The following is a 27139-nucleotide window of genomic DNA, read 5'->3' as shown; positions in this document are numbered from 1 at the left end:
TGTGGGCGAATTTGGAAAGTTGACTTTTTTTTTTTTTGATACTGCTTTGTTAAATGCTTGTATTTATCAAAACTGTTTGTTACACATTTTGCAGTCATAAATAATTTGCTATACAATTCTGTGTCGGGACATTTGTGTGTGTCTGTGGATTTTATTATTTATTTATTTTATTAATGGGACACCTCTAGTTGTTAATTTATATACAAAGCATTTAATTTCACAAATTCCATTTGAATGAATGTGCTGGTGTTTTTTGGAGCATGTTATCAGAATTTTATGACCACTGTTTCTTTCTCTTGAAGTTCCAGACTCGTGAGGACCGAAACTTAAAATGCTGAAATATTATCAGGTTTATTTAATTAAAGATGGAAAATGGTTTTGAAAATGGGCAGATTTGGCAATATATTTAGAGATTTCTTCAATTAAGCACCAAAGATCTAAATATAACCGGGCACCAAAGCATTTTTTTTAAAGGCACATATTTCTTCTTTTGATACATGTTCAGTCTCCCTGTCTACATTAAGTATTTAAAGAAATATGCTAATCTATAGACTGATCACAAATGAAATCCAAAAACGATTAACAAACAGAACACCATCTGAAATGATGGCGTTATTATTATTATTGGGATATGATATAGAAAACATGACCTTGAGAAGACACGCAAAAGCAAATTAGCTTTTTAGCTCCATTTGTGTCCATTCCATTTGGCCTACTTGATGAGGGAGGTGAGGAAATTGAATATCACATAAAATAAATATAAAATCCATTATGTAACAAACCTGGAACCTGAACACACACACAATATAAAAAAATTATGGATCTGGTTTATAAAGCATAAAGTAAACAGAACATACACAAAAAAATTAGTAATTGTAGAACAGGCCTTTTAAAAGTACTGGTGCAGTATTTGAGTGGTTCGGTATAACGCACGGGTTGACAGTCCACGTTCCTAAGCTGTGTACCTGCTCTTTCTCGAAATTGGAACAAAGATGTTTCCAGGTGTTGAGCTCTCATAACGTTTCGTACAATGGCTGACGGGCGATTTCCTTTTTGTTTCCACCGAACTATAATGAAGAAACAGGTAGCTCGAGTTTTGTTTCAAACACAGAGACGAGCAGCGTACGGTACAGAAAACTGCAGCACAGACACGCCCACTGATTTGATTTGAGAACGGACCAAACCAAAAGAAGTAGCGGCTTTTTTAATGTCTTGTCTTTTTCAAGGTAGAAAATAATTTAGTTCAATGGTTTATTATGTTTATAGCTGCATTTTTCTATATGAACACAGCCACGCATACAGGATAGATGTTGCTGTGAAACAGGAAGAGCGTCTATCATTGTTTAACCACCCCCCCTATTGGTGAAAATGGTTTAGTCCAAGTTTGAAACGATGTTTTGAACTGGAGGTTTTTAAACTGCGGAAAGAAACACTGTAACGTTTCTAACATACTACTCACATCTAGAACCTATACTATATTCTTTAAATAACAGCAACAGGTAAGTTCGCCTTTAGAAAGGTGTCATATTTTCATTTCTGTGTAGTCTTATTTTTGACTTTAATAAATACGTTTTTACTCATTTCATTGTATGTAATTTTTTGTTAATACTTTAATGTACACATGTAATAGTACATTTTCTGTGCGTAGAGTGTAGGTGTACCCAATTTTACCCTTGTACCCAACACATGTTTAACCTAAATATTTATGTTTATATCAATAAACATATTTATGTCAATAGTTGCTATAGTGTGTGTGTGTGTGTGTGTGTGTGTACATATGTATGTGTGAATATATATATATATATAAAAATGTGTGTTTATATAGATAGAGTTGAATATAGATACAGGACTATTGTACATTTATAGAAAAAGGTGAAAACCCCTTATAATTTCCTAGAAGTAGTCACACTTTATGTTCTTTTTGATCACTAGTCCCCAAACCAGGGGGCAAATCTTTGAAACTCTAGCTGTGCTGTTTCTCATTAAAATATTACTAAAACTGTTGCTTGATTGTTAATCAATTGACGAACAGTCTCAACCATGACCATTTTGAGTGGAGGCGTAGTTAAAACCTGACAAAAGTGACTATTTGTACCACGTTAACGAGCGATCTAAATGTCTAGACTGCTTCTGAAATGCCAAATCAGAGAGAGGGGGCCACTGATGATTCCCCTGCTGACCTTCCCTGTCTGGAAAAACTTGACTCTCCAACAGGTACGTGGCAGTTATTACAGCAGTTATTGTTTTCAGGCACATTCAGGGGCCATTAGTAATTGAAATATTACCACCGTGGCAGTTTTAATTATCTGTGGGTGTGTGTGTCCTGTCTGTGGTGTCAGGGAGCCCACCCACAGCCTCATTATCCAGTCTAATGGAGCTGGAAAATTGCGTTTCCAACCTGAGTCTTGCACATGAGATAGTAGTGAACAGAGACTTCTGCTTCAAACCCCGAAATCCTTCTACAGACAGGCAAGAAAACACATCTACAGTGACCTTGGTTATTCTTAGTTCCTATATTAATGAGTGTTTTTACCCTTGAGCTGTTCTTTTAAACTGCTTGTCTGCAGCCTGGAGGGTAGAGTGACAGAAATCGTTCACCGGGCCTTTTGGGACAGTCTTCAGGAGCAGCTGAACAGCGATCCTCCAAACTACAGCCACGCTGTGCTTCTGCTGCAGGAAGTCAAAACTGTGAGTATCTGGCATTGTAAGGGTCAAAAGGAAAGCACAAACATGATCACCAACCTTATAAAATGAGGAATTAGCGCTATCTGATCAATAGAGCATTACTTTAATTCACAATGTATTTGTTATGACACTGTCAAAAATATTCAGGTTTAAAAGAAATGTGAAGACAAAAAAAATCTTACATTTTAGATCTTTTAGGGTTTTTTGAAACAATTAAAAAGTCATTTTTAAAGTGACATGAAACAGAAAAATCAGAGAAATACATGTCACAATGATATTACAACAGATTGGGTTCGGCAACCGTGTGGCAGTCCTTTGAGTTTATTTGAGTTTGTGCATCACTTTGATGTGTAGAAATCCTGTTGTGGGCAGATGTCCCAGTCCTTTTCACACAAGAAAGAAGCTGAACAGCTGCTTGTTCAGAGTTTCAAAATTGAAATCTTTGTGCCTTACATTGAATGAAAATGTTGGTGGTTGAAAATATACAGTACAAGGGAAGTGATTATCCAGCTCATTTCTTTGATCATACTGAAAAAACAACATTGCATCTTTTGAGATGAAACATTAGGTCACTGCAAAGTGTATTTGTAGCTTCTGGGAACCCCAACATATATACCCAGATGTTTATCTTTAATATAGTCACACTACTGCGCCTCCATAAGGTTTGCACAACTTTTTTTTAAAACAGATGAGAGGTTCAGGTTTGGCTGCTTTGAGAGTGTACATTTACTTAGAGAAGCTCTGTCTTTGCACAATCTTCTATTTCCTGTAAATTTAAATAAGAAATGGAATAAGATCCCTTGAGCACATATGTAGATTTTCATATCTTCTCTTTTGATTCCAAAAAAAAGGAGAAGAAATGAAAAAAATAGAAAGAAACTGGCCATGTCATCTTTAATCAAACCCATATACTACTCTACTTTTATCTTAGATGTGTGCTTGTATTTTATAGCTTGTTTAAGATTGTGTTTATCTGCCCAGGGATTGTAAACTTGGTAGTAGCTAAATCTTTATTAAATAGAAACAGTTCCAAGTGACTGTTTGCAGTGGATTATATTAAAAGAACTGGATAAACAGAATATTTCCAAACAAAACATAACATGTTAGTGAAAATAGGCATTTTTCTTCACATTAGATGCTTCAGTCCCTGCTCTTGCCTGCTCACGTCAGACTGAGGTCTCAGCTTGACGAGGTGCTGGATATGGATCTGATCAGGCAGGAGGTCGACCACGGGGCTCTGGACCTCCACCGACTGGCAGAATTTGTTATCAACACCATGGCATCTTTATGTGCTCCGGTGCGCGACCCAGAAGTCAGAGCACTGCGGGATCTCAAGGAACCTGTGGAGCTCCTGAGGTAAGAAGCAGGTTAACAACACCTGCACCGAATAAACTTGTGTCTGACATGGAATCAGTGGCAGGCTGTGGCCATGTATTAAATCCAGCATGCAGCAAGCTGTATTCCTGTAATGACATCACTTGCAGGCCACATTATTACCATGAAATGTAACGTAAAACCAAATTAATGTACATTCACTGATCAGTTTTCTGCTTAGTAATGCAGTGCCAATATATATATAAATCCAAACTTTTTTTCAGTTGGTGTGAGTTTGGATGCTCTGTTCTGCAGGAATACCTCTCATAATGTCCAATTAGAACTAAAAATAATCCTCAGTATGTGCAAATATTTAAATATGCTTGTAAATTCTTGTTTTAAAAATAGTATAAATCCCACCAGAATTAACAAAATCTATTTAAACAATATAAAGATGCAAATATATTAATTTATATCCAAAGCATCTATATATTGTGCTGAAGAGATATTAACTAAAATTGAACTTTGGCCAAGCTGTACTATCATGTAATACCACTTTGCGCCACATGATGATGCTGTGAGTTGTGTAACCTTTATTTAACTGGGCACGTCCTTTGCTCTAGTGATGACCTGCTATTTCTTGAGGAAATGCATGTAGAGCTAAAGTATCCAATGTTTAAAACATCTCCAAACGCGTATTAAAATTCTGCCCCCTAGTGGTTGAGGTTACCTTATTTCCAAGAATGTCAAAAAAGGTTTTACTCAAACATTATTCCTCCCAGGGAGATCTTCCGTGTCTTGGGTCTCATGAAGACCGACATGGTTAACTTCACCATTCAAAGCCTGAGGCCTCATCTCATGCAGCAGGCCATACAGTACGAGCGGGCGAAATTCCAGCAGATCCTGGACAAGCAGCCAGGTGAGAAGGGATTTCATTTCCAGCACTCTTCAATCTTCAACTTCACTGGTGCAACGAGTGATAGATGATAAAGGTGACTTTGTGAGTGCTACATTTATGGTCGCTAGATATTTCAGTTTTCAATTAAACCTCTTTTGACCCTCGTCTTTCTAAAGTACCATCCTGCCATTTTTCTGCTTCTCATATATTGGGTAAGGAGTGGGACAGCCAATCCCTGAACTGAGTTTTTGGCTCATGTACTGTGCTTCTGTAGCGCTGGCTAATCAGAGTAACTGGCAGCGTGACAGTCACTGGTGCTGAAAAAGCCATGTTAGCATCCATCCATTTATTTTGTTAATCGCTCATCCAACTTAGGGTCATGGGGGGAGTTGCAGCCTATCCCAGCTGTCATATGGTCAGAGTCGGCCTTTACAAAAGGCTGACAAAGAGAACCACACAGTCTCACATCCAAACAATTTTTTTTCTCACTACTCTGGTGAGTAGTTTAAAGACTGAAAAGTCTAAATAGTAAGCAAGATCATGAGTTAAGCAAAAGAGTTTTATCACCTGGGAGAGACACCTGGTGCAATCCCATGTGAAGCCTTTGTTGGGATGGCTGGAGCGTATTCCAAGTGTCATCAAGTGACATGTCGAGGAAAAGGAGAAGACAAGACGGGTCCTTTTTAAGAGCAGCAAAAGAAAAAAAAAGAGCGATGGTAGCCAAGGAGTACAAAACCCAGAGAATCAGTTATGGACATTAGTTTATTTATAAGTTAGCAGTCCAGCCTTATATTATATGCATAGGTACAACACTCTTATCAAATGTTCTAGAGCAGGGGTGTCCAACTCCAGGCCTCAAGGGCCAGTGTCCTGCAGGTTTTAGATATCAACCTGGGTCAGCACGCCTGAATCAAATTATTAGTTCATTACCAGCCCTCTGGAGAACTTCAAGACATGTCAAGGAGGTAATTTAGCCATTTAAATCAGATGTGTTGGAACAATGACACATCTAAAACCTGCAGGACACTGGTCCCTGAGGCCTGGTGTTGGGACACCCCTGTTCTAGAGTCATCACAGCAATCAGGTTTTCACCAGCCGTCTCTAACCAGAAACCACCTTTTACTGGGTCCAGCTCCTCCACCTCATCCGACACCAGTTCCACAGACTTAACTCCAAGGTTATAGTCCCAGGTCAATTGCAAATGTAACATAAAAGGTCAATATATGCTGATAGATTACTCTTCATAAGAAGACAAAGTGGGATGGAGATGATTGACTTTTTAACAGCACCACAGTCTTAGACTAAGGTAGGTGTGGGGAAAACCACAGAGGTAAATTTAACAAATTATTGTGCTTTAAAGGTGCATATTTAAATATGTAAATAATAAGTGCAAACACATACAAGGTAAACGCAGTTTTAGCAAAATAACTCAAGTATGAATTCACAGCTAATCCCTACATGGGTTTCTAGTTTCTACTGAAGAGAGCATGTTTATTTTTTTAAATGATGGTCTCATTAGTTTAAAAATTGATAATAAAGCAGGGGATGCTTTAAGTTGCATGGAGTTAATGCTCAGTTTCTCTGTCGATCTCTGCCTCAATCGTCACAAAGTCTAAAATGGGGATGGTGAAAACGCTCAGCTCGAGGCTTGACAAACCACAGTGACATAACCATGGCTACATCCATCTTTAATGAACAGTCTATGGCTCTGTCTCGCTCAGTAGCCATGATTCACTTAGTCGGTCTCATCTGTGTAGTTTCAGTTTTTAGTATATTCTTAATCATTTTATAATTTGTCACTTCTCTTCAGATTCTTTGGACAATACCACTGCTTGGCTTCAGGCAGCAGCGTCTGAGGTGGTGTCGCCGTGTGAGGCGCAGTCTGATTCTCCTGGTCCTGACAGCTGCGGTCCTTTCAGCCCCACCGCTGTCCTCAACCGGGCCTACATACGTCTTCTCCACTGGGACCCACAGGACCAGAAATATCCTGAGGTCAGCTGCCGTCTGAAAAATTACATCACGCCCATGCTTTTCATCGGACCCGGTGATATTTTATTGATTATGAGGGAATGTTCAGTTTGCCTACCCATTCCTCCTCACTGGTTAAAAGCATGTGAACTGATTTTAGACGCTGCATTAATATAATTGATGAATCATGACAGTTTGCATTTATATACTCTATGACCCCTGGAAATTCATCAATTACCTGTGGCTTCGCAATCTTATTTAGGGTTATAACCATTAGACTCCTTATTGAGGTATTGATTTCATATTTATGCTGAAAACATTGCCCCCTTGTGACCCCAATCTGCCTTCCACACACAGACCATCCTGATGGATCAGGCCCGCCTGGATGCTCTTGGTCAGCGGCTCCAGATGTTGGTCCTGGAGGCGTCGGTGCTGCTCTTGACTAATGCTCAGTGCGGCTGCGTCGTTTTCTCCCTGCAGGGGTTTGTAGGTAAACTCAGGCAGTCCATCACTGCCCTGCTGGAGGGCAGTCACACAAGGTAAGAGGAGGATGTGGTGATGCATGTACTGGCTGTCACAGGGAACAGGTATTGTATGAGAAAGAAACCAATGGAGGTGACATGAGGCAACTAGCTTGTCAGAACAGATCCAGCTAACCTCATTCTTTCTGTTCAAGAGAGGGCGTGTCATGATTAGCGGATAAATGTGGAACAGCAGCTTGTAATGTTCGAGGTCTGCTTGCACTCTGGTCCGAGCTGCAATAAAAGGCAGCACAGGCTGTTTCTGCCTTAATCGCCTCTGTTACAATGTGGCAGTATTTAAAGACCTCGGCTGTTTTTTAACCCTCCGTAATATGTTCACGCGATCATTATTTAAATGCCAGAAGAGAAATCCTGAGCAAAATTAGAAGTCATTGCCATGGTTGAACATTTCTGCTTTGGTGTGTTGTAACAATGAATATCTCAAACTTGGCCTGGATTCATAGTTGACAAACTTCAAAAACTGAACAAATCAACATGCGAGATGAGGCTAACTTTTTAGAGCTGTTTAGGGGTACGAGGTTTATCTAACATTAGTGAGGAATTATCAGCTATAATCAAGCCTGAATGTTCAGATCATCTATGAACTCTATGAACTGGATCTGTTTTACCTGACTGTCTTTTATGCATATACTGTTACCATGGTGGATGCTAATTTTAAACATGACCAGAGTTTCAAAATAGAGCAGTCCTAGACCGCATATCTCCGCCATGGCTGAAGACGACCTCAAATCAATTTCATAGATTTGAAATTTTTTTTGAATTCTTTTGTTTTGTTTTCTTGAAAAAATACAAACAATGTTTGATATTTGGCAAGTTCTCCAATTTTGCCAGACATTGGTTTGTTTTGTTGTTTTTTGAAAACTCTAAATTTTGTCAACAAAAGCAGGTATTGGTAATATGGTCACAGCGCAGCCTGTGAGCACAGAAGCCCCACCTACCTGCTGTTCAAACCGTCTGTTTGACAGCGACAGCCAGTCAGAAGAAAGTTGGCTTAAAATGGAGCGTGGTCTTAGAGTTAGAGGAGCTAACACTGTTTGTTTGAGACAGTAGAAGTAGTAGAATGATGGAGCCTAAATGAGGATAATAGTTCCACTTTAAAATTTCTAACACTGTAGAAGCTGTTCTGAAAAATTGAGTTCCAGACAATCTGGCATTTGCTCTTCAAAATCTATTTCCATGTCAAACATCTGTGGCTCAATTACTCCTACGTTAGTTTTATCGTTGCATAGCAGAAAGTAGTCTTTCAGTGTTAACTGTCAGAGCAAAGCAGATATGCCTCAGCAGCAGGAAAGCAGCAGAAGAGGTGAGAGGAGACAGAAGACGACACTAATTTGCATTTTCATAAATACGCATCTACTAAAAAGAGGCAAGGGTGTAGAATTATATCGAAGCCATTTTAAGGAGTGCACTCATGGAAACAAATGTGTAATTGTGAAAAACAAAGATGAGTTTGTAGGAGTTTAATCAATGTGCAGGAGAGGAACTTTAATCAAATCCTGCTCTTGGAGAACTCCTTTATTACTTCCATCAGTTCCTGTACATAGATGCGTAGGCCTGTGAGACAATATATGTCTGATGAAGAATGCTGATGGTTGGTCTGATGCCGGTTTCTGGTGCTACAGGGAAGCTGACCTGAAGGGGGCCTTGTTGGGCATTGGGGAGATAGTATTGCAGCAGATGTCTGAAGCGCTGGCTACTCAGGGAGGTGCAGCACTGCCGCAGGAGAGCCAGGATCTGCTGAAGGGACAAATATCTGAGCTGTGGAAACACAACAACCCAGTCTGCGTGCTTATAGGTAAGAAAGGAGGGGGGAAATGAAATATATCCACATATTGGGCTTGCATCAGTGTGTATTACTATATAATTTCAGCTGTTTACGTTTTGTAAGGTGTGAGTGGAAAAAAAATGGCCATTTAAGACTATTGGAAAAACATTTTTAAAATAAGTATATTTTACATAGCAAAAACTCATGTTTGGAAAATCACAATTTTCAATGGACAGATTAAACTAATCAGTTAATTTGATATTTTTTATGTGTGTAAAATGTCACAAGAAAGACCATGGTGATATCAGGATGTTGAAGCATATCATGTTCCTTGAAAAAGAAATCCTTTATTTATTATAAAAACTACAGAGTATTTGCATATGTTTTTTCCTTCTTTTTAAAAAGCAATATTATCTTGTATTTTATATATTATAAGATTATAATATTTATAATACAAATGAGCATCTACTCTGTATTTCTTTATATATTGCTTCTGAAAAGCCAGACTTTATTGTAGAGGTCTTGAGCAATGGTTCTCCACGCTTTCTGAAGGTCTTTTGAACGTGTGCTTTGACTATTGGCTGCTTTTTCCACTCATTTTCCTCATTGTCCACTTAAGGGAATTGTCCATTTTGTTTGTCCATTGTTGGACAAACAAAATGGACATTTGACAATTGTCCATTGGACAATTGTCCAATTGTCCACATGGGAACAGGCTGCTAATAACAGTGTGACAAACACTGGTTTGTCACACTGTTATTAGCAGCCTGTTCCCATGTCTTCAGTTGAATCTATAAACAACAAGATGATTCCAAAGAGCTATTAGCTGAAAACTTGGCATATGTTGGCATGATGTCCAGTGTGTCCTCAAAGACATTTAGAAGGCATCAGGTTTTTGGTTAAGTTCTTACTTCATTAAAATTTAGGATAACTTGGCCAAACAGAGTGGTTAAAAAAAAGCGGTTCTGGAAAAATATTTTCATTAAGATAGATAAGTACATGTTCCTGCACTTTAATGCTGCTGAGTTTAGATAGTCTCTGTTTAAACTTGGATGTGTGCTGCTGCAGAGCTGACTTCTCTCCCTCCTTCTCTCCATCAAACAGGAGAAAGGGCACAGGGTTTCCTCCAGGACACGCTGCGGGGCGGCTCTGCTAAAAGGAGTCCAGAGCTGCCTGCTCCCCTCGGGCTGCTGAGTGCTGAGCTAGTTGAGCTGGGGACGGCCTTTGGGCGAATCGTCCACTTTAACCAAACAGTCTTTGGTCCCTTCTATGCACCCATCCTCAGGAAACTGCTGTTCCAGCCAGTAGGGGCCGAGGCTGGGGAGGACTCGCGCTAAACTGGGGCTGACCCTTTCGGTTTGTAGCTACATTCTTAGGCAATTTAAAGAAACAAAGGCACAGAACCAAAATCCTGTGTTGCCTTATACATATTTACTGCCTTAAAAAAAACAAACACGTGAAAGAAATTTTAGTAATTCTGACCCAGGTGAAAGCTATAATTATTATATTTAGCCATTTTAAGACGCTGAATGTGAATGATTTGAGAAATCAGAGCACCAAAGAACATATGATGAGTCTGTAAATAATACTTTAGCTTTAATATGTAGCTCTTCATGTTGAAAAATGTTTATGAGTAACTTACCAAAGACAGCATGCACCTTTTCAATATTTTTATTATTATCATTTTTTTCTTCTTGAATCAAAAATATACTTGTGTTTCTTTCAGTCGTTGACATTGGAGGGGGTATGTGCTACTAAACAAATACCAAAGTGATATATTTTTTCCACCAGCCATTCAAAGACATGAAAACACGTGAGCTTGAAAGAAATTATTGTTCACCTTGTTACATTTTAAGCAATATTTCAGAAAAAAACTGTTACAGGATGCACATACAATGGGATAAGTTAAATCCTAAAGGGGTCTTATTTTAAAATCGGTATTTTTTTTTCTTTTTAAAAAATACTAATACGGTTTTTAGTATTTTTCCCCCATTACATGTTATTGTAGTGAAGCTTACAAGAGTCCTGTTTTAAATGTATGTACACCTAACTTTTCAAATGTTTGGAGTGACTGTGCTATAGCTGACTGCCAACAAGCAAAGGAAGTATTCCGAAACCAATTTGTGCCCTTTTATTTGTTTCTGGCACTATTTTGTAACCCATTAACAAACTGTATAAAAAAGATGGACATAGCCCTGGGGTCTATAAAGTAAAGCCGGTGCATAAACGCCTTAAACCTAGATTCTTTATAATGGCCAGCAGGGGCCAATTCTGGAAGCAGCCAAAAAAGTCAGACAGTGTACAAGTGAGGAAAAACTGCAGTTCCTTTAGTGACCACTTGTGTCTCCATTGACTCTCATGTTTAATCCACAAGCTTGGTACAAAACAAATTTGGTCACAACTATACAGTTTTTTCTCCGCTCATACAATAAATAATAATTATAAATGCAGAAGCAGACAGTTGGTGATTTCATTGGTCGCTACCTTACTGATGCACCCAATTGTGATACAATACCTGGTAACTTGTATTTGTTTTTTAAGAAAAGACTTATTATACTTTCAAACATACTTTTCATAAATAAAATGTTATCCGTCTAATTTATTCAAATTAGTCTTATTTTAGCTCTGCGAGTGACCACTGCATACTGTCGTCCTTTACAGTGACACTTCTCAAAGTGCCTCGAGGCTACTACTGCTGTGATTTGGCGCTATATAAATGAAATTCAATTGAACTTCTCCTTTACCTGCTGTCGCTGTGAGCACACCTTTTATGCATGCGTGGGGTAAAGCCAATAACAGAAACATGAGATGAAATAATACCACATGGAGTTGACATCATGTTACTGTATGTTACTGTAGTAATGCAATAAAAGCTTTTTAACAAGTGTTACACTGAACATAACAAGAGTGAGGACCAGCGAGAGTGAGCAAACAAGAGAGAGAAGCTGACAGAGAAAGCATCCGAGTCTGAGCTTTTCAGCAAATAAGTTAACTTATAAGTCATAAATAAACTCCTATTTCTTTGCTTTTAGCTTCCTCCATGTTAGCTTCCTTGCTTTTGACTCATGAAACACAGAAATGAAATTAATTCAGTAAAATATAGATTTAAATTGAACAGAATGACCCATTGGTAGCAGATCCAAATATCAGATCCATCCACCCCTATCTACATCCACCTTTTATATTCAGTCAATCAATTTCAGTAAAGATAAAGTTTATATTAACTTTTGCCAGTGTTGCTTTGTTGTTTTCTAATACTTCATGCTACAGTCACACTAGGTAAAGCAGCGGTAGGAGACCATGGCACGACCAAAATTATTGCATCGCGTTGGAATCTTACTGCCTTTAAAATGGTTACTTTAAAGACAGTGAGCACGTCTGCAGTCAGGTATCTTCAAAATGACTGTGGTGCTTCAAGAAAGCGCTAAAGCCGCACAGCCAGTCTGCTATCAGTTTGTGGCTGACTGGAGTCAAGTTGGCAGTTACATTGCGTTTGTGAAAATACAGCAATTAAATGTGATAAATGAGTGAAAATCTCAAATGCTTCAGGAATTCTCATTAAACCGAAACCGACATTAACTTATATTCAGTGGGGCCCAGCAAGCTCCTCATAGATTTGAAATTCCTCCTCAAATAATCACATAGTTGCTGCAGGACAGCAGGAAGGTTGTACTCATTGGAGTAGACTAACTCAGATTGTTTGCCAGTCTGTCTGCGTTTATAAGTTAAATGGCAATTATTTGACTTTCTGGGGATTATCGGTGACCAATGCAGTCGTCTTGCAGTCCAGTGTGCTTGTCCAGGGGTTAGGGTGCTGCTCGCTCAACCTCTGGTTGACCACTTGGTCGCCACAACTAGTCAATCAGTCTCCAGTTGCAAAAACGGACTAAACGAATGGATTCAAACACAAAGCAATGGGCAATTTTTTTCCTGCTTTTACTGTAGTGTGACTGAGCTGTTAGGTTTGAGAGCTATGCAGAATGACCCAATATGCATTTTAAAGAGTCAGCTTTTCATTTTCTATTTAATTTAAATTTATACCCATAGCTGGAATGTAGCTAAAATAGAACATTTCTAAAACAATGCCAGTTTTGAAGAATTGTATTCATACGGTTAGCAAAAACATGCAAAAAAAGGACAGGTAATTCTCATTTAACCTTGACTTTGCTATACGTCCCAACAGAACTGATAAACATATACCTGACAGAAAAATGTTTCTTCATGTTGTGCAAATGCTACGTTTACTGTGTTGAATACTGATGTGTGTGTTTTCACCAGGCACCTGGATGCTTGGCTCTGACTTGAATGCAGTTGGAGACATGAGAGAAACAGAGACTGGGGGCTAATCGTTTGTTTAGAATAAAAAGTTGCACCACCCACTAATCTCTTTGGCAGCAGAAAGAGTGAAAGTATAATTGTACATTAATTACCATGTTTGTTGTATTTGTCACTTTAAATTTTAAACAGCTGGTGTAATGTTTCTGCTTTTAACTACTCAGCCATATAAAAGAAATCAATGCTGACAACAGACGTGAGAGGGATTCTTTAGTCTTTGTATTATTTAATGTCATTAATATAATATTGCTTTGAAATTTGAAACAGTATCACATTTTCATTGACAAACCATACTCTGTCCAGAAACATGGGCAAAGCATTGTATGCTGGTACAGTTTTTTTTTCTTTTCCTCTACATTTTGTTACCCTTTAATAATAATTCCCACATTTTCAATAGACCTGAATCAATAGAAATGCTCATTAATGGTCTATATCATTAATGGTCTACAGTGCTCTAAACATTACAGTACCTACATAACAAGATCAGAAAGTCACACGGAGGCCAGGAAATAGACTTGACCTTTCTGAGTGACCTTTCTCAAGACAGGAGTGATACACAGGTCCTGTTTAGCCAGTGATGTGGGACTACCGGTTTACCTTTTAGTCTGTGTTGGGATTCATCTCAGGGGCAGTGGAGGAGCAGGGGATATACGGAGTGAGATCTAAATGTCAGAGTAAGCGCTGGTTTGGCCCTGCACATTGCATAAGGCTTACCTCTCAGTTTCTCTCTAGCTCTTTCACACTGCTCTGCCCGCTATAACTCAACACACACAAACACACTCGCATCGGCTGCTCCCCTTCAACTCACAGCTTGGTATCCGGAAACTTGAACGCTGGGGCGAGCTACACAAGGAAAACACCAATGTTAAAAAGAGCGGTTACATGCACAGCGATATCATGCCACCAAAACTTGCTTTAAATAGCTTGCTGCTCATTTAAGTGTAATGCTTTCATATTGTGCATCCATAATAGAGCAGGTTGTTTCGGTGACACACAGAATGGGAGAACATACGTGACAAAATGTTGGACGACGATGGCAAAACGAAATGAGGGTGAAGCGCTGAGTTGGCGTGTGACGGGGAGAGGGAACGTAAAAAGCGAATGGCAGGTGAGTGAGAGGAGACGAGACACTGCTACGGTACATACAGAGAGACTGCTCAGGCCAAGTGCATCAAAGGGTACGAAAACACAAACACACTGCCAACATGCAATCGTCAGTGGAAGCTAACAGTTAACAGTCAGAAACAGAGTGGCAATGACACAGCCACGGTACCGCACGCAGGCCGGTTACACCGTAATAAAAAAAAATAAAATCAGTCAGCCTCCACGAGCTCAATCCTTCACTTCTCCCGCAGCACACAAAAAACAAGGACAGTGGCCGGTGATGTAAGAGTCCAAACTCCCATGAGGACAGACAGAAACAAGGCATACAGCACGCACAGCAGGTAGTGCACACAGGGGAGAACCCACAGATATGTGTCGACTTCACGACGACCTTTTTTTTTTTCAGTCACAGTGCAGGAGGAAAATCTTTTAAGAAAAAAAAAATAATGGTACCACGCTCTCAGCATTACAAATCCACTCGCAGTAACACGACACCAGAGCTACATTTAGATTTGGCTCTTTTAATGTAGTGGAATAAAATCTTTTCACCCCCTCAAAGTAACACACGTTGCATGTACTGTACCTAATTCTAAAGTGGAGTGAAACAGCATGGATACCTACTCAAGTAATCATGATAATAAGATGCTATGACGGGAAATGTGCATCAGATTGTGCTAGAGGCTCATTAATACACCCAATATTTTTTTTTTTAACGTTGCTTACGTTTTGTTTATGTTTTTTTTTTGCCTCTGGTAGTAATGTTGGGATTCTTTACAATCCCTTCGTAATCATTCCCCCCAACCCACATTTCAGTTATGCCCCGTCTATCAAAAAGTATCACAAAAATCCACTAATGTCAAATTTGCACCATAAGAAAAAAAGAAAACAAGGTCTTAAAAGGGATAGTGCCATGTTTTTAAACACAGTGTTTCTTTTAATTTTTTTTTCTTTGTTTAAACTGACAATAAGAAGAAGCTGTGATTTTCAGGCTCTCAGTGCTACCACGACTGCTGAGAGGCACTGGGCAGTACAAGGCCAGAGCAAAGACTCATCCTGACAAAAACTGTACCATCTCTGCATCAACGTCATCCCAGCTAGTCACAGTCAGTTTAAATACAGCAGAAAATAAGAAGTGTTGCCTTTTTTTTCTTTTCTTTTTTTGCCTTTAAAGTCTTTTAGAAGCAGGGTGGAGGCGTGCAGTTGTTGGGTGGTGGTGTTCGGGCAGGTCAGGGGATTTTTAGTTGATTATAGATAACCGTAATGAAGTAAGGCTGTTGTCCTTGATATTGTCCTTCTGGGTGTGTATGTGTGTAATTGTGTGAGTTTACGAGGTCTCAGTTTTTGGTCCGTTTTGAGTCCAGACATCAGTGATTAGATTCGTGACCGATTCCTTGTGGTCTTTCTATGAGTATTGTACAAATGCGTAGAAAAAACCCCAACAACAACAAAAGAAAACACAAGTTGTTTGCTGCATGTTGCTGTTTTGTCTTTCATTGATTAATTGTCCATCTTGCATCCCATGCTATCAAAGCAGCCTCCTCATAGTGCTTCACAGTGGTAGATGCCTGGTAAGACAGGACAGGCTACAGATGGAGAAAGAAAAAAAATTATAACTGTCGAGAGGCAAAACAACCAAACAATTGTGTAAATGAAAAAGATATGTTAATAATAATAATAATAATAAAAAAACTAAATATAAGCTACAGACTTGAAATCTATCTGTGTGATACCAAAAAGACACAATAAAGAAAAAGTTAACATTTTGGAGAATATGCTTGCTGGGAATTTTGCAAGGGGACACAACTGTACATTTAATATGGAGCTGACTGGATTTACAGGTAGCAGAGCACCTGCTTAATTAAGCTCAGCTGCCACAAGAACAGATACTGAACTGAAAATGTAACTTTCTTTTCAGTAGTTTTTGCTTTTATTTTATTTTTATTGTATGAATTTATTTAAGCCATTCTTTTTTTGGTTGTGTTTTTTGTTTTGGTTGCTATAACACAGACATTTACCAACTTTTGGAATAAACTAAGTAGAAATGCTTTAATCTGTTTGGCATACAATCTTATAACTAGCTAACCTGCCTTTAGAAAATGAAACACAATCAGCACCACTAAAGCTCCCTAAAGATGTGGCACCAGTGGCAAACTGGTGCCTGTTGGAAACCAAAACAATTGCAAGGAAAGTTGCACGATGGGCTTTAGCAACCAATTTCACAGTGACCCCAATAACCTCAGGAACCATTACACTTTTTTTCCCCTAGTAACTGGAGGTTGCCAGGGTGGGAGAGGAGGGGTCGCCTGTGTCTAGGCTGGTGTGAAAACTAAAACGTGCAGTATACTTATAATCTAACCTGTCTAATAATATTAGAACGTTTCTTTAGCTATTTGTTAAATAGCTGAAATTTGTCAATAATCAGTGGCAGAATGCTTTGGTGAATGTGCTTATTGAGACTGGTATATGTAGCCTGTGTGATTTCTGTTTCAGCTTTATATTAACTACACACCTGTGAGACTGTTGTCAATATCCTCACGTAATTCTCTGCTAGACATATTTCCCAAAACGTCTAACAGAAAACCATTTTTAAAATAATATAAACTCAAGACTTCTGGAAATACTTCAACTTGCCTTTAGCCAGTGTGAAGTCTAGACAGAGCAAGAGAAAAAATGAGCATGCCTGTTTTGCCTGTGGAGAATCAATTTAAAAAAAAAATGGCTTGAAAGAGGAAGAATAATAAAGATGCAACCTCTGGGAGCTATCGGGGATTTGGAGGCAGATGCAAGTTGTCAGGAAGAGGAGGATGAGGAGGAAGAGGCAGTTTGGTTGAGAGAGCGGGGCCACTGTAAAATGAGATCAGTCCAGGATCATCCGTTCCAGAGCTCCGCCATTGGCTGTAGCAGCAACAGGCGACGGAGGCTGCCAGGGGGTGTTGGGGAGGCATGGGGGAGCCGCAGGAGTGTTTGTCATGGCAGGTAGGAGGTTGGTTTGGGTCGCTGGGCAGGGCAAAGGAGGGTGCAGGAGTAGGCAGCCCTGAGGGATGCTATACCATCACAGTGAGAAGGCACGGGGCTCACATGTATATATGTGTGAGTGTGAGAGATAAATAGAGAACCGGATGCAGGGGCAGAGGAAAATACAGGGGGGTGCAGAGGGGCGGCTGTGGGAGTCCGGCCTCAGAATATGGTGGTCTCGTACTTGGTGCTGACAGGGCGCCTGTTGGCGTCCCGCTGGTCCAAGAGCCAGGTGGTGCTGCCCAGGGACTGCATGTCTGGGTCCATCTCCAGGGGGTCGATCTGCCGGGGGAGGGAGGGAGGAGGGACGAGAGGAGGGCGTGAGACGTGTGGCAGTGGAGGCCATTGCGCCACACTGACAAGTCCTCAGCTCACACACGTGCATGTGGATTAGAGGTACAGTCCAGTGATCATGTTATAATCACAGACACTCAGGGCTCAATCCACAACATGGATGATGTCTGACAGAAAAGACCCTCAGCCTGTATAAGCAGCGGCAGTAAAACCAACAATACGACCCTCTGGGAGTTAAAACATACGCTGATTAGTAGTTCAAAAGCACCATGCTCTACACCATTGGCTACTGTCATAGCACAAACGGCAAAGACACATAATTCTACATGCATTACGCTGAGTAATTTACTTAGAAATACATTTGACTTTTAATTAGCTTGGAAAAAATCTCAATGTAGGCGTTTGGCAATCTGAAATTTCCTGCTTATGAAAGACACCTTCAGTTGAAAATATCTTAAAAAGACACAAGAATTGAGAAACTGTTTAAAACCATCGAGCAGAAACAACTTCAGCCATCATGTTATTGACGCAATGGGCTAAACCCACACTGGCATAATTTAGCCAACAGTCTTCATATAAAGACGGTAAATCACATCAATGAGTCGCTCGTCCCCGAATGGGTTTAACCACAGAGCTAATTGCATTTTAACACTAAAATGTAAGATGAAGATGAGAGATGGGAAAATAAAAGGATGAGGTTCATGGTTGAAATACTAATAACCACACAACGTGGAGGCGAGGTGCACCGAAGCACTCAGATGCAAGAAAAATAAAGAGGAGAGGGAATTGTGTGTAAGAAGATGCATGATTAAGGATTGAATAGAGGAAAGGAAAGAGAAGGACCTGGACTCCAGGGCTAACAGAGTGCAACGGGAGGAAGGAAGGACGGTGGGTAGTACACGTGTGACAGTGACAGCAGCGGCATTCGAGCAGAGGGGCACCCTGGGAAGCAGGAGGACCAAGAAGACAAGAATAAAGACATGTTAAAAAAAGAAGAGCGCAGAGGGACAGAGAATTTATATGCACTAAACAGACAGTGTAGAAATCCAGAAGCAGCAGAACGAGCAGTTCATTATCTGTCCTTAAAGCTCAAGAGGGCAAATTTCTCAGCATCTTTTAGTTTTCTTGTCATTGACTGTTTACTTAACTCTGTCTATGAATAGTGACGGTCCAATTATAGCTTAGTAGCTCCAGCTAGGCATAGCAGTATTTATTTATACTTGTGTCATTTTTGGCCCTCCATATGGCAGGTCTGTGCAGCATTGGATTTCTCCACTTGCTCAAGTGGCGTGCATGTGGCTATAGCAAAGATGGAGCAAAGTGTGAGGAATTCATTTACGAGTGCTTATACTGTTTAAAGAAATCAGCAGCATGCCCAGATGACTAGTTTAGTACTTACAAACCTACAATAACTGTGCATGCGTCTGATTTGAGAAATTAACAGTCCAGGGTAACAGTATTTCTATAAATTGTTCAAATTCACATATCAATATTTGTCAGTGATCCCAGTGAAGCAATTATTTACTGGAAACAGCCATGAAGGTTGCATCAGTGTTGTTTCTATATTCCAATTTAAAAAGCAAACAAACACACCAAAGATTACAAACTTATTCCCAAAGCCAAGAAACTCGAGCACATACATCATTATTAAGAAATCCACTTTGCACAGTTCCTTTACTGAGTGCATCCTGGGGTCTGTCAAAGGTTAACATTACTGGCTAGGCCCTTTTCTTTATTGAATATGGGCACATTTACACTCCAGCTAAAGTTACTCAAGTAAGCAACATTTGATCATCACGCTCATTAACAGTGGAAGCTTTGTAAAGCATTTTTAGAAATATTTTATCCACAGCACAGATAAACCAATAGGGCTAGCTAATATGTCATGTCATTGAGTACTATTTAACCCAATAACAGTAATGTATACATGCCATCTAATGACATATGTTTTAGTCACTGCATTATTTCTGATAACTATGTATTTTAATGATAATAGTAGGGTGGGGCTTTTCCTGGCGTAAGAAATACACCGACCAATCGCAACTGGATGTCTTTAAGGGAAACAGCCATTAACGAATCTGGCCAATGGGCATACACTGGACTTTTGTTTTTCATTTTGAGATGCATACTTAAGATTCCTTTACAATATTTTTGTTTTAAAGCAAGAGGGAAAAAAACCTGACAGTAACAGTTGATAAATATTTTTTGTTTTAGGAAATATTGTCTTTATGCAAACTACAGAGGACAGGGCTTAGCAAACAGTCAATCTCTTCTTAGGTAAAATACATGAGAAACCTTTATGATTGTCACAGGTTTAGTTTCACTTCACTTGGTAGCAGCGAAGTGTATTAAAACAAATCGCAGCTGACAGAAATCAGCCCCCCCCCCCCACTCTTCTCATCTAAAACTTAAACAACCAGCAGGCTCATTATGCAGCTCTGTGATCACTCCATATATTATCCTTGCAGGCAGGTAGTAAAACAATGTGATTTGTGTCTCTGAATAAGCAAGTGGTCCAGCAGTGTGTGCGTGTGCGTGCTCCTAGCGGCGGCTGTGCAGCGCTCTCAGGTGACAGTGATCACTGAGTGCTTATTATATGCAGCCTGAGAGGTCAATACATCAATGCTCAGGGTATACCTGAACATTTATGCAGCACACTCAATCAGAAGTGAGGAAGCAGCGGGTGGTTCTGACCAACGAGGCTGTGCACAGGCTTACAAAAATCCCAGAGGAAATCACACACCTCCTCCCACCCCCCTGTTAGCAACAAATAAAAGGAATCATTCATCACGCTTCACATATGCACAAAAAGAAAGTCTCCTCTGATTGGAGTGACTCACAGAGCAAAGTAATGACTCATCACTTTCTACCACACGCACAGCAAATCCTCCTTTGTAGGTGGCCCATTAGGGGTTCAGCAGTGAAGAAAAAGTGGGTCACAGGGTCTGTCTACTTATTTTGAAGTATGACTGCACAATATGTTCCTTCACACCCGCTTTCCTTTTAACGTGTAGAGTAACCTCACCACTCAAATGCACTCAGAGATGCACTCAGAGATGCACACATTCGCCACGATTTTCTTCAGGTTTTATAGGCTGGTACTCACTGCTGATCTTCGCATGCTGCTCCAGGACTGAGATACAGGACGGCTGGTTTTGGTGTCTATGACCTCAGAGCCCAGAGATGAAGGAGGCATGTAGTGTCTCGCCCTGGACTGAATCGCCATCTGATAAGCCACCTCAAATGCCTGTCCCAGCGTTAGAATGATCTCGTAGGTCTGCGTCTGTGTGAGTGGAAAATAAAGATTCATTGTACTGAAATATGTGACAACAACTTTTTAACAGCTGACTTTAAATGACCGCACACAACAAAGACAACATCTTTATGCACACTTGCTTGTGTGCTCAGTAAACATTTAATTTCCATAAAAAAACACAACTAAGCACCTTGTGTTAGTTACGCTGCAAAGCTTGGACTAAAAAAAGTCTTCTGAACGTGTTACAGTATTTGTTTTGAGTTAACCACTATTCAATTTGGTTTGCAAACACTTGTTTTCAGCAAATTCACAGCACACAAAAGTGCTGCTCTTCACATTTTTAGGATAATTACTTTGTATAATTATCCACAGGCTCTTGTTTAAATATGATGCATTTACAGAGAAAAGCTAAAGCAGTTTTTAATCTGACATTCTGTGCATGGAGGAGCTGTGTGAAGTATAAATAATAGAGGCTCAGCAGTGTTTTTTTTGGTCCTGTAAAGATCTTTTTCAATGCAGTTCATTAAAAAAACAAACAAACCCACAAACAAAAAATGTTTCCCTGCAGTTAAAGTGCCCCCACAGTGGTCGAGCTGCCAAAAATGAAACCTCACTGCTGACCTTTTAACAGACCTTTCGACTCAAATGACAACATAATTTGTGCTTGTGCATGGAAATGCCATGCATAGCAGGAGTGGGTCTTTAATCAAGCTATTTGATGAGCCAATCAAGAAAATAATCCATAGGATGCTCAAGGCAGGTTTAACTGCAGGATATCTGACGTCCTACAAGGGGACATTTTGGTTTTCTTTCTTTATTTACCCAAAAATTTGCAAAATGTTCCACAATGATATGAAAATATGCAGCTGTCTATAGTGGATTATTTTAATATATTAGCATAATTACAGTGTATTATGCTTATAGTTCTAATTCTATTAAATCAATCACAGGGCTGATGTTACTCACCACTTCCACAGTGCTGAAGACATGACAGAAGTGGTGGCCGCTCTTCAGATCCTTGGTAATGTATGCAAATGTGCAGAGGTCATCTGGGTCTTGCGCGGCACATGAGATATTCCTGATCTCATGTTCTGCTACTATAGTCTAATGAAGACAGGAATGAAGTGAGCGCTAAACGGGAATCAACCACTAATGGACAGTGAGAAAGTCGACAGCAGTGTTTGCATTGGACAGGTCAATAATCAATAATTCCCATTACCTTTGTGGCTGCATCGATGAACTTAACGCCTCTATAGGTAATGGACAGTATGACAACTGGACCCTTTTTGGAGTCCTTGGATTTCTGGAATAGATACAAAAAGAATAAGTGAGAAGAAAGGAAAAAATCACTGCCTATTTTGGGGAGTTTATTAATTGTTATGACGTATAAAAACACTTTTCAGTTATTCTTGAAAAAGATGGAAAAATTAAGGTTTTGTAGTACTAAACCCAGATAATAAAGCCGTAAATCTTTGTCCATTCTCCTACAATTTAGGCTTTGTCCTGTTTTATACTTCTTTTTTCTCTCTTCTTTCCCCTCATGTTTTCACCAGTCGCAGCAGATGACTGCCTCCCAACCCCGAACCTCGGCTCTTTTGGGCCAATATGCCTGATCATCTCCTTTATAATAACCTAAACACAGATCATGAACCAACAGTATTGCTGCTCACATGAAAGCAAGCAACCAAGCTAAAGGTTTAGTTTTAGCTGTTTGCTGCCAGATACATCTAGTTGTTACTTTATTGTATTTTAGTGGACTTAAAAATGTATTTATTATTGGATTGATGGCATGAACTAGCGTGGTGTTTGCCCACAATGTAAATTAAAGTAGTAAAAAAAAAAAAACAACCGGCAAGAACCTGTAAGAAAAAAAAGGCTTTTTAAACCTTATTTTGGGAAAATACCACCAATTTTTTCAAATTAAAAAAAAAAAGTATGTTTAACTGGTTATTCTATACATAAAGTTATAGCTCTCTCCCCAACCACACGTCAGCGTTGGGTGTTACCACGTTGGCTTTTACATTTGCTCTTAGAAGGACATTGATAAATACTTACCCTAATTTTAGCACAGGCATCTTGTGTGGACTCAATCCCTCGTAGATCCCTGATTATCAATGATCCTAGATACTAGAGGAAAGAGTCAAAACACAATTTAAAAAATGATTTAAAAGTTGGTGCTGGCAAATGAAGTCAACTACAGACACAGACGGGCCATCGCAAGCACAGGATGTATTTGAATAAAAATGTCCTACACTATTTCTTGTTTAATAGTGTTTAATAGTCCATCTATAACATATTTACAGCATATTCTGGCATCTATGCTGAAGACAGTAAAGGTGACTTACTGTTGCCTCGTACCCGCAGGAGTCCAGAATGAGTTTCTCAGGCTGGTGATGCCAGGCGGAGACCGTGGCATAGGTAGCAGAGTGGCTCGGCGGCCGGAGGTTTAGACGAGACTCTTTATGCCGGTCGCTGTGTCTGTCCTGCACAGATGCAAATGAACAGGCTGCTAAATGCAATAAAGAGAACAGACTGATCCAAGAACAAAATATTCTCTGCCTTGTGTTCAATTTTTGTAGATATTAAAGGGGATAAAATGCTATTTTTTTTTCACTGTTTTGCAGGATCTTTGTAACCACACTCATTTCAAATACTAATTTGTGCATCCATCAAGTTGGCAAGGTAAAGGGTTTCTGACCGCTGAACATTAGTGTGAAGGCAGATGTCTGGTCAGCAGTTTAATGCAAGTCTTTTATGCTAGGAAACTAATAAATATTATGCATGCTGGGCCTTAAGGTCAGTGTAGGCTGTGCTCAGTGCTTTCATGAATCACTGTCAGAGTAAAATATACTTATGATTATGATTACACACTAAGATTTTATGGAAATTGTAAGTATTGATTTTTATACAGCAGTGGTACCATATTCCCTTTCCTTATTTGTGGATGCTCCTGTGTGCTTCCAGATTGGCCTCAGTGAGTCAGAAAGCAGCTATGCCAGCTTGACTGTTTGTGTTGTAGTTTGACCTTTAACAAATGATAAGATTTGATCACTGTGTTATTCTTGGTTTCTTCTCTTAAAGAAGAAACAATAGTCTACAAAGATTTAAAAAAAAAAAAAAAAAGATGCTCAATGGCACTTCATGTCTTTTTTGTTTTTTCTTCCTTAGACTACTTCATTACAATGAACATCAATTTATTTATTTTATATTTTACACATATTTTCTATATTCTATTTATCAGTTTGGGGACTTAATGGAAGTTAAGATGAGCTTAATTAGGTAAAATTACACATATTTATATATAAGAAATAAACTCAAGTTTTTGTTCATTAAGAATCAGCAGTGCTTCAAATGTTTATTTGGACAGGGGGAAAATATCAGATAGATGATTAAATATGACATTGAGTTTTCCAACTATATTGATTGAAAATGTCAGCTCCAAAATGTGGGTTTCCAAAACTTTCCATCAACTGTATTTTCTACGTACATCTGAGCACATCCTTAAGACTAGAGCCACAAGGTGGGATGAGCTGATCAGGATATCTCCAGGACATCTCCTAGTTGAGGTTTATCAGGTATGTCTAATCAAGAGGAGAGCATCAGGCAGACCCAGGACATACTGGAGAGTTTATATATCTCCAGGACTAAGGACTAAGCAAGAGCTGTAGGAGGTGGCTGAGTGGAAGGATGTCTGAACATCTCTGCTTAGACCTGGCTACGCAGCAAAAATACAATGTAAAAACCCAACAACCTTGAATGCACCTCTGCTTTTTTCACTGGTTCTAGTTACATTTTGCTTTAATCAATCACTCTGCACATTCACCCTTCAATGCAAAACTTCGTTTTACATCCGGACCAGCACAACACATTTAACTTTCGGCAGCATTTATTTATTTGTTTCTTTTATTTATTTAAAAAAGAAAGAAAAGGTCAGAGTGATGTGATTATTTAAAACGAAATACCAATAACCCCAAAGTTATTTCTACTTGATAACAAGCAGGAAAAAATATGAGCCTCAGTACCAAGAAAAACCCAAATGTTAAACACTGGATAAGACAAATGATGTCAAACCTATGGCTAGAAAGACTAAATATACTGTAAATATTATGTATGTTAGATTGAAGGTCAAACAAGGGTTTGTAGAAAAGGCTTGCAATTAATCTGATTGACTTATTGTCAATGGTTTTCTGTGTGTGGAAACAGAGAACAGGCTGTTTTCTTTTCATCTTTGTCATTTTTTTGTGCCTGATTGTGCTCCTGCATCTGCTGAAAGCTACAGACATTGTTGGAGAAAAGCATTTAGGTAAAAGAAGGTGGCACTCACTACAGAACGTGGCCTCTCGCTATAAGAACGCAGAGATACACTACAGTCTTGGTCGACTCCTCTTCGCCTCCGATCTGACTCGGTCAGGGGAAGGAGCATGTCCATGGAGCGACTGGTGTAGGGGTCCAGCTGACTCAGGGGAGATGTGGTCTGGGATAGGAGGTCATGGAACTGCCATACGCATCGACACACACACACACACACACACACACACACGCACACACAGATTAATGATTTGAAAGCGCTGTCTACACAGGCTGGTTTTCCTGATCTACATCCAAGCCTAATCCTCGACAAAAAGAGCCTCTTCCATGGAGATTCTCAATTCTTTTTAGCCCAGTTTAATCTGCCTGGGAAATCAGCCCTCAGTATTTAACTGTTGTGAACATAATGATATTGAAGAATCTCATTCCAAAATTAGATTTCTGCTGCAGAAAGAAAAAGGATCCATTTTCTCACAAAATGATGTCGGTATAGAAAAACAGCTGAACCGTGCCATGCTGCTTTACACTTCAGCTCTGTCTGGATTGTTGTACAGTAAGAAAAAAATAAACTAAAATATAACAGCACACAGGAACGAGGGTAAACATGCTGAGGAGAAAAAAAATCTCAGAAGAGACAAGAGTGACACGATATGTGTGTTATATCGAGGGTATGAGCAGAGCTATCCTTCTTACTAAGCACATTAAGCATATCTGATCTATTAATCGAATAAGTGTCGACAGTGGTTAAACAGCAGCACTAACACTGCTGCAGTCTGGCTGGTGCTTTAAATAAAAACATCTTCCATCTTTTGGAGCTGACCGTATTTTTGTGAATTCTAGAGAAAATGTGAGAAAATGTGAAATGCATTACCATAATTGGGGACAGACGACGGGACTTAGATGGAGCCTCTTCATAGGGTCTCTCTGCTAGAGAGGCAATGATCCTCTTCCTGTGACCCAGAGGACCAACCTTAATAACCTAGAGAGGACAACATCAGGGCATAGCATGAGACTTTCCACTGTACTCTTAGATCCATATCTTACATACAGGAGTTTATCTAGACTAAACTAATATAGATACTTTATATTCAAAATAAACTGACACAGAGTGGCAAGCACCCCTCACTGGCAGGCATCCACAGGCAAACAGAAATGACTCTCGTCAATAATTCAACTTCAATCTGTTTTGCCGTAAGCTTGAAGTGCCGCACTGTCTCCTTCTCGGGACGCTCTATAATTTACGACCCATTTTTGGACATAGTGCTTAAAAAACACACAAGACTTTACTGATTTATGTAGGATAACATGTGACATATGAAAAGGATAAAGCATAACAGTGTCACTATGTAAATACACACTGTGTTTGCCATTCACAGTATAAAAACACTGCTCGTCTATCCACAGCATCTGTCTCGCTAAACATTTTTTTTACAAAGGCCGCTGAAGCTAGTGAGACTCAAATCATCACAAAAGGAACAATAAGCTAATTTTATATAGTCAAAACCCATCACCCCAAAACTGACAATTTGCATAATCGGCTATTAACATTCATGCTCATCCAGTAAAGGTTGATGTTGAGTGATTAATGTTACATTTGCAATTATGTCACGGGTACAAAATATTCCATAACAGGCTCATATGATTCTTTGTCTAAA

The 27139-nt window shown here is 39.4% G+C and overlaps 2 protein-coding genes across 12 annotated transcripts in view; one reads left to right on the top strand and one right to left on the bottom strand.

The window, feature by feature from the left end:
* The first annotated feature begins 17 nt into the window (after nt 1-17).
* On the top strand, nt 18-15320 carry LOC146518015 (T-complex protein 11-like protein 1). The gene is made up of 10 exons (XM_085159141.1): nt 18-1499; nt 2124-2214; nt 2340-2469; nt 2568-2688; nt 3821-4041; nt 4782-4918; nt 6708-6889; nt 7223-7404; nt 9030-9202; nt 10277-15320. The coding sequence occupies exons 2-10, from the start codon at nt 2136-2138 to the stop codon at nt 10507-10509; spliced, it is 1458 nt and encodes a 485-aa protein (XP_085015267.1). The 5' UTR covers nt 18-1499; nt 2124-2135; the 3' UTR covers nt 10510-15320.
* The window catches only part of anks1ab (ankyrin repeat and sterile alpha motif domain containing 1Ab), a 51854-nt gene continuing 36769 nt past the window's right edge, over nt 12055-27139 (bottom strand). For 5 of the 11 annotated variants that reach the window (XM_085159132.1, XM_085159133.1, XM_085159134.1 and 2 more), the window contains 8 exons: nt 26356-26463; nt 25501-25671; nt 23522-23659; nt 23232-23303; nt 22396-22479; nt 22143-22280; nt 21027-21203; nt 17915-18862 (listed from right to left, as the gene is read on the bottom strand). In XM_085159132.1, coding sequence (XP_085015258.1) covers nt 18620-18862; nt 21027-21203; nt 22143-22280; nt 22396-22479; nt 23232-23303; nt 23522-23659; nt 25501-25671; nt 26356-26463 — 1131 coding nt within the window. In that variant the 3' untranslated portion in view covers nt 17915-18619. The other 6 variants (XR_014874040.1, XR_014874041.1, XM_085159135.1 and 3 more) reach the window with 6 other exon arrangements.

Source organism: Neolamprologus multifasciatus, chromosome 5 (genome assembly GCF_963576455.1).
Source record: "Neolamprologus multifasciatus chromosome 5, fNeoMul1.2, whole genome shotgun sequence".
Lineage (NCBI taxonomy): Eukaryota > Metazoa > Chordata > Actinopteri > Cichliformes > Cichlidae > Neolamprologus > Neolamprologus multifasciatus.
Note: the sequence above shows the minus strand (reverse complement) of the source record. Positions and strands in the feature narration are given on the sequence as shown.

Bases quoted from the DNA above. Each gene is read 5' to 3' on its own strand.
- LOC146518015 (XM_085159141.1), top strand. From the start codon at position 2,136: ATGCCAAATCAGAGAGAGGGGGCCACTGATGATTCCCCTGCTGACCTT. The intron at 2,689-3,820 runs GTGAGTATCTGG...TCTTCACATTAG, and splicing joins TGCTGCAGGAAGTCAAAACT to ATGCTTCAGTCCCTGCTCTT. The intron at 9,203-10,276 runs GTAAGAAAGGAG...TCCATCAAACAG, and splicing joins CCCAGTCTGCGTGCTTATAG to GAGAAAGGGCACAGGGTTTC.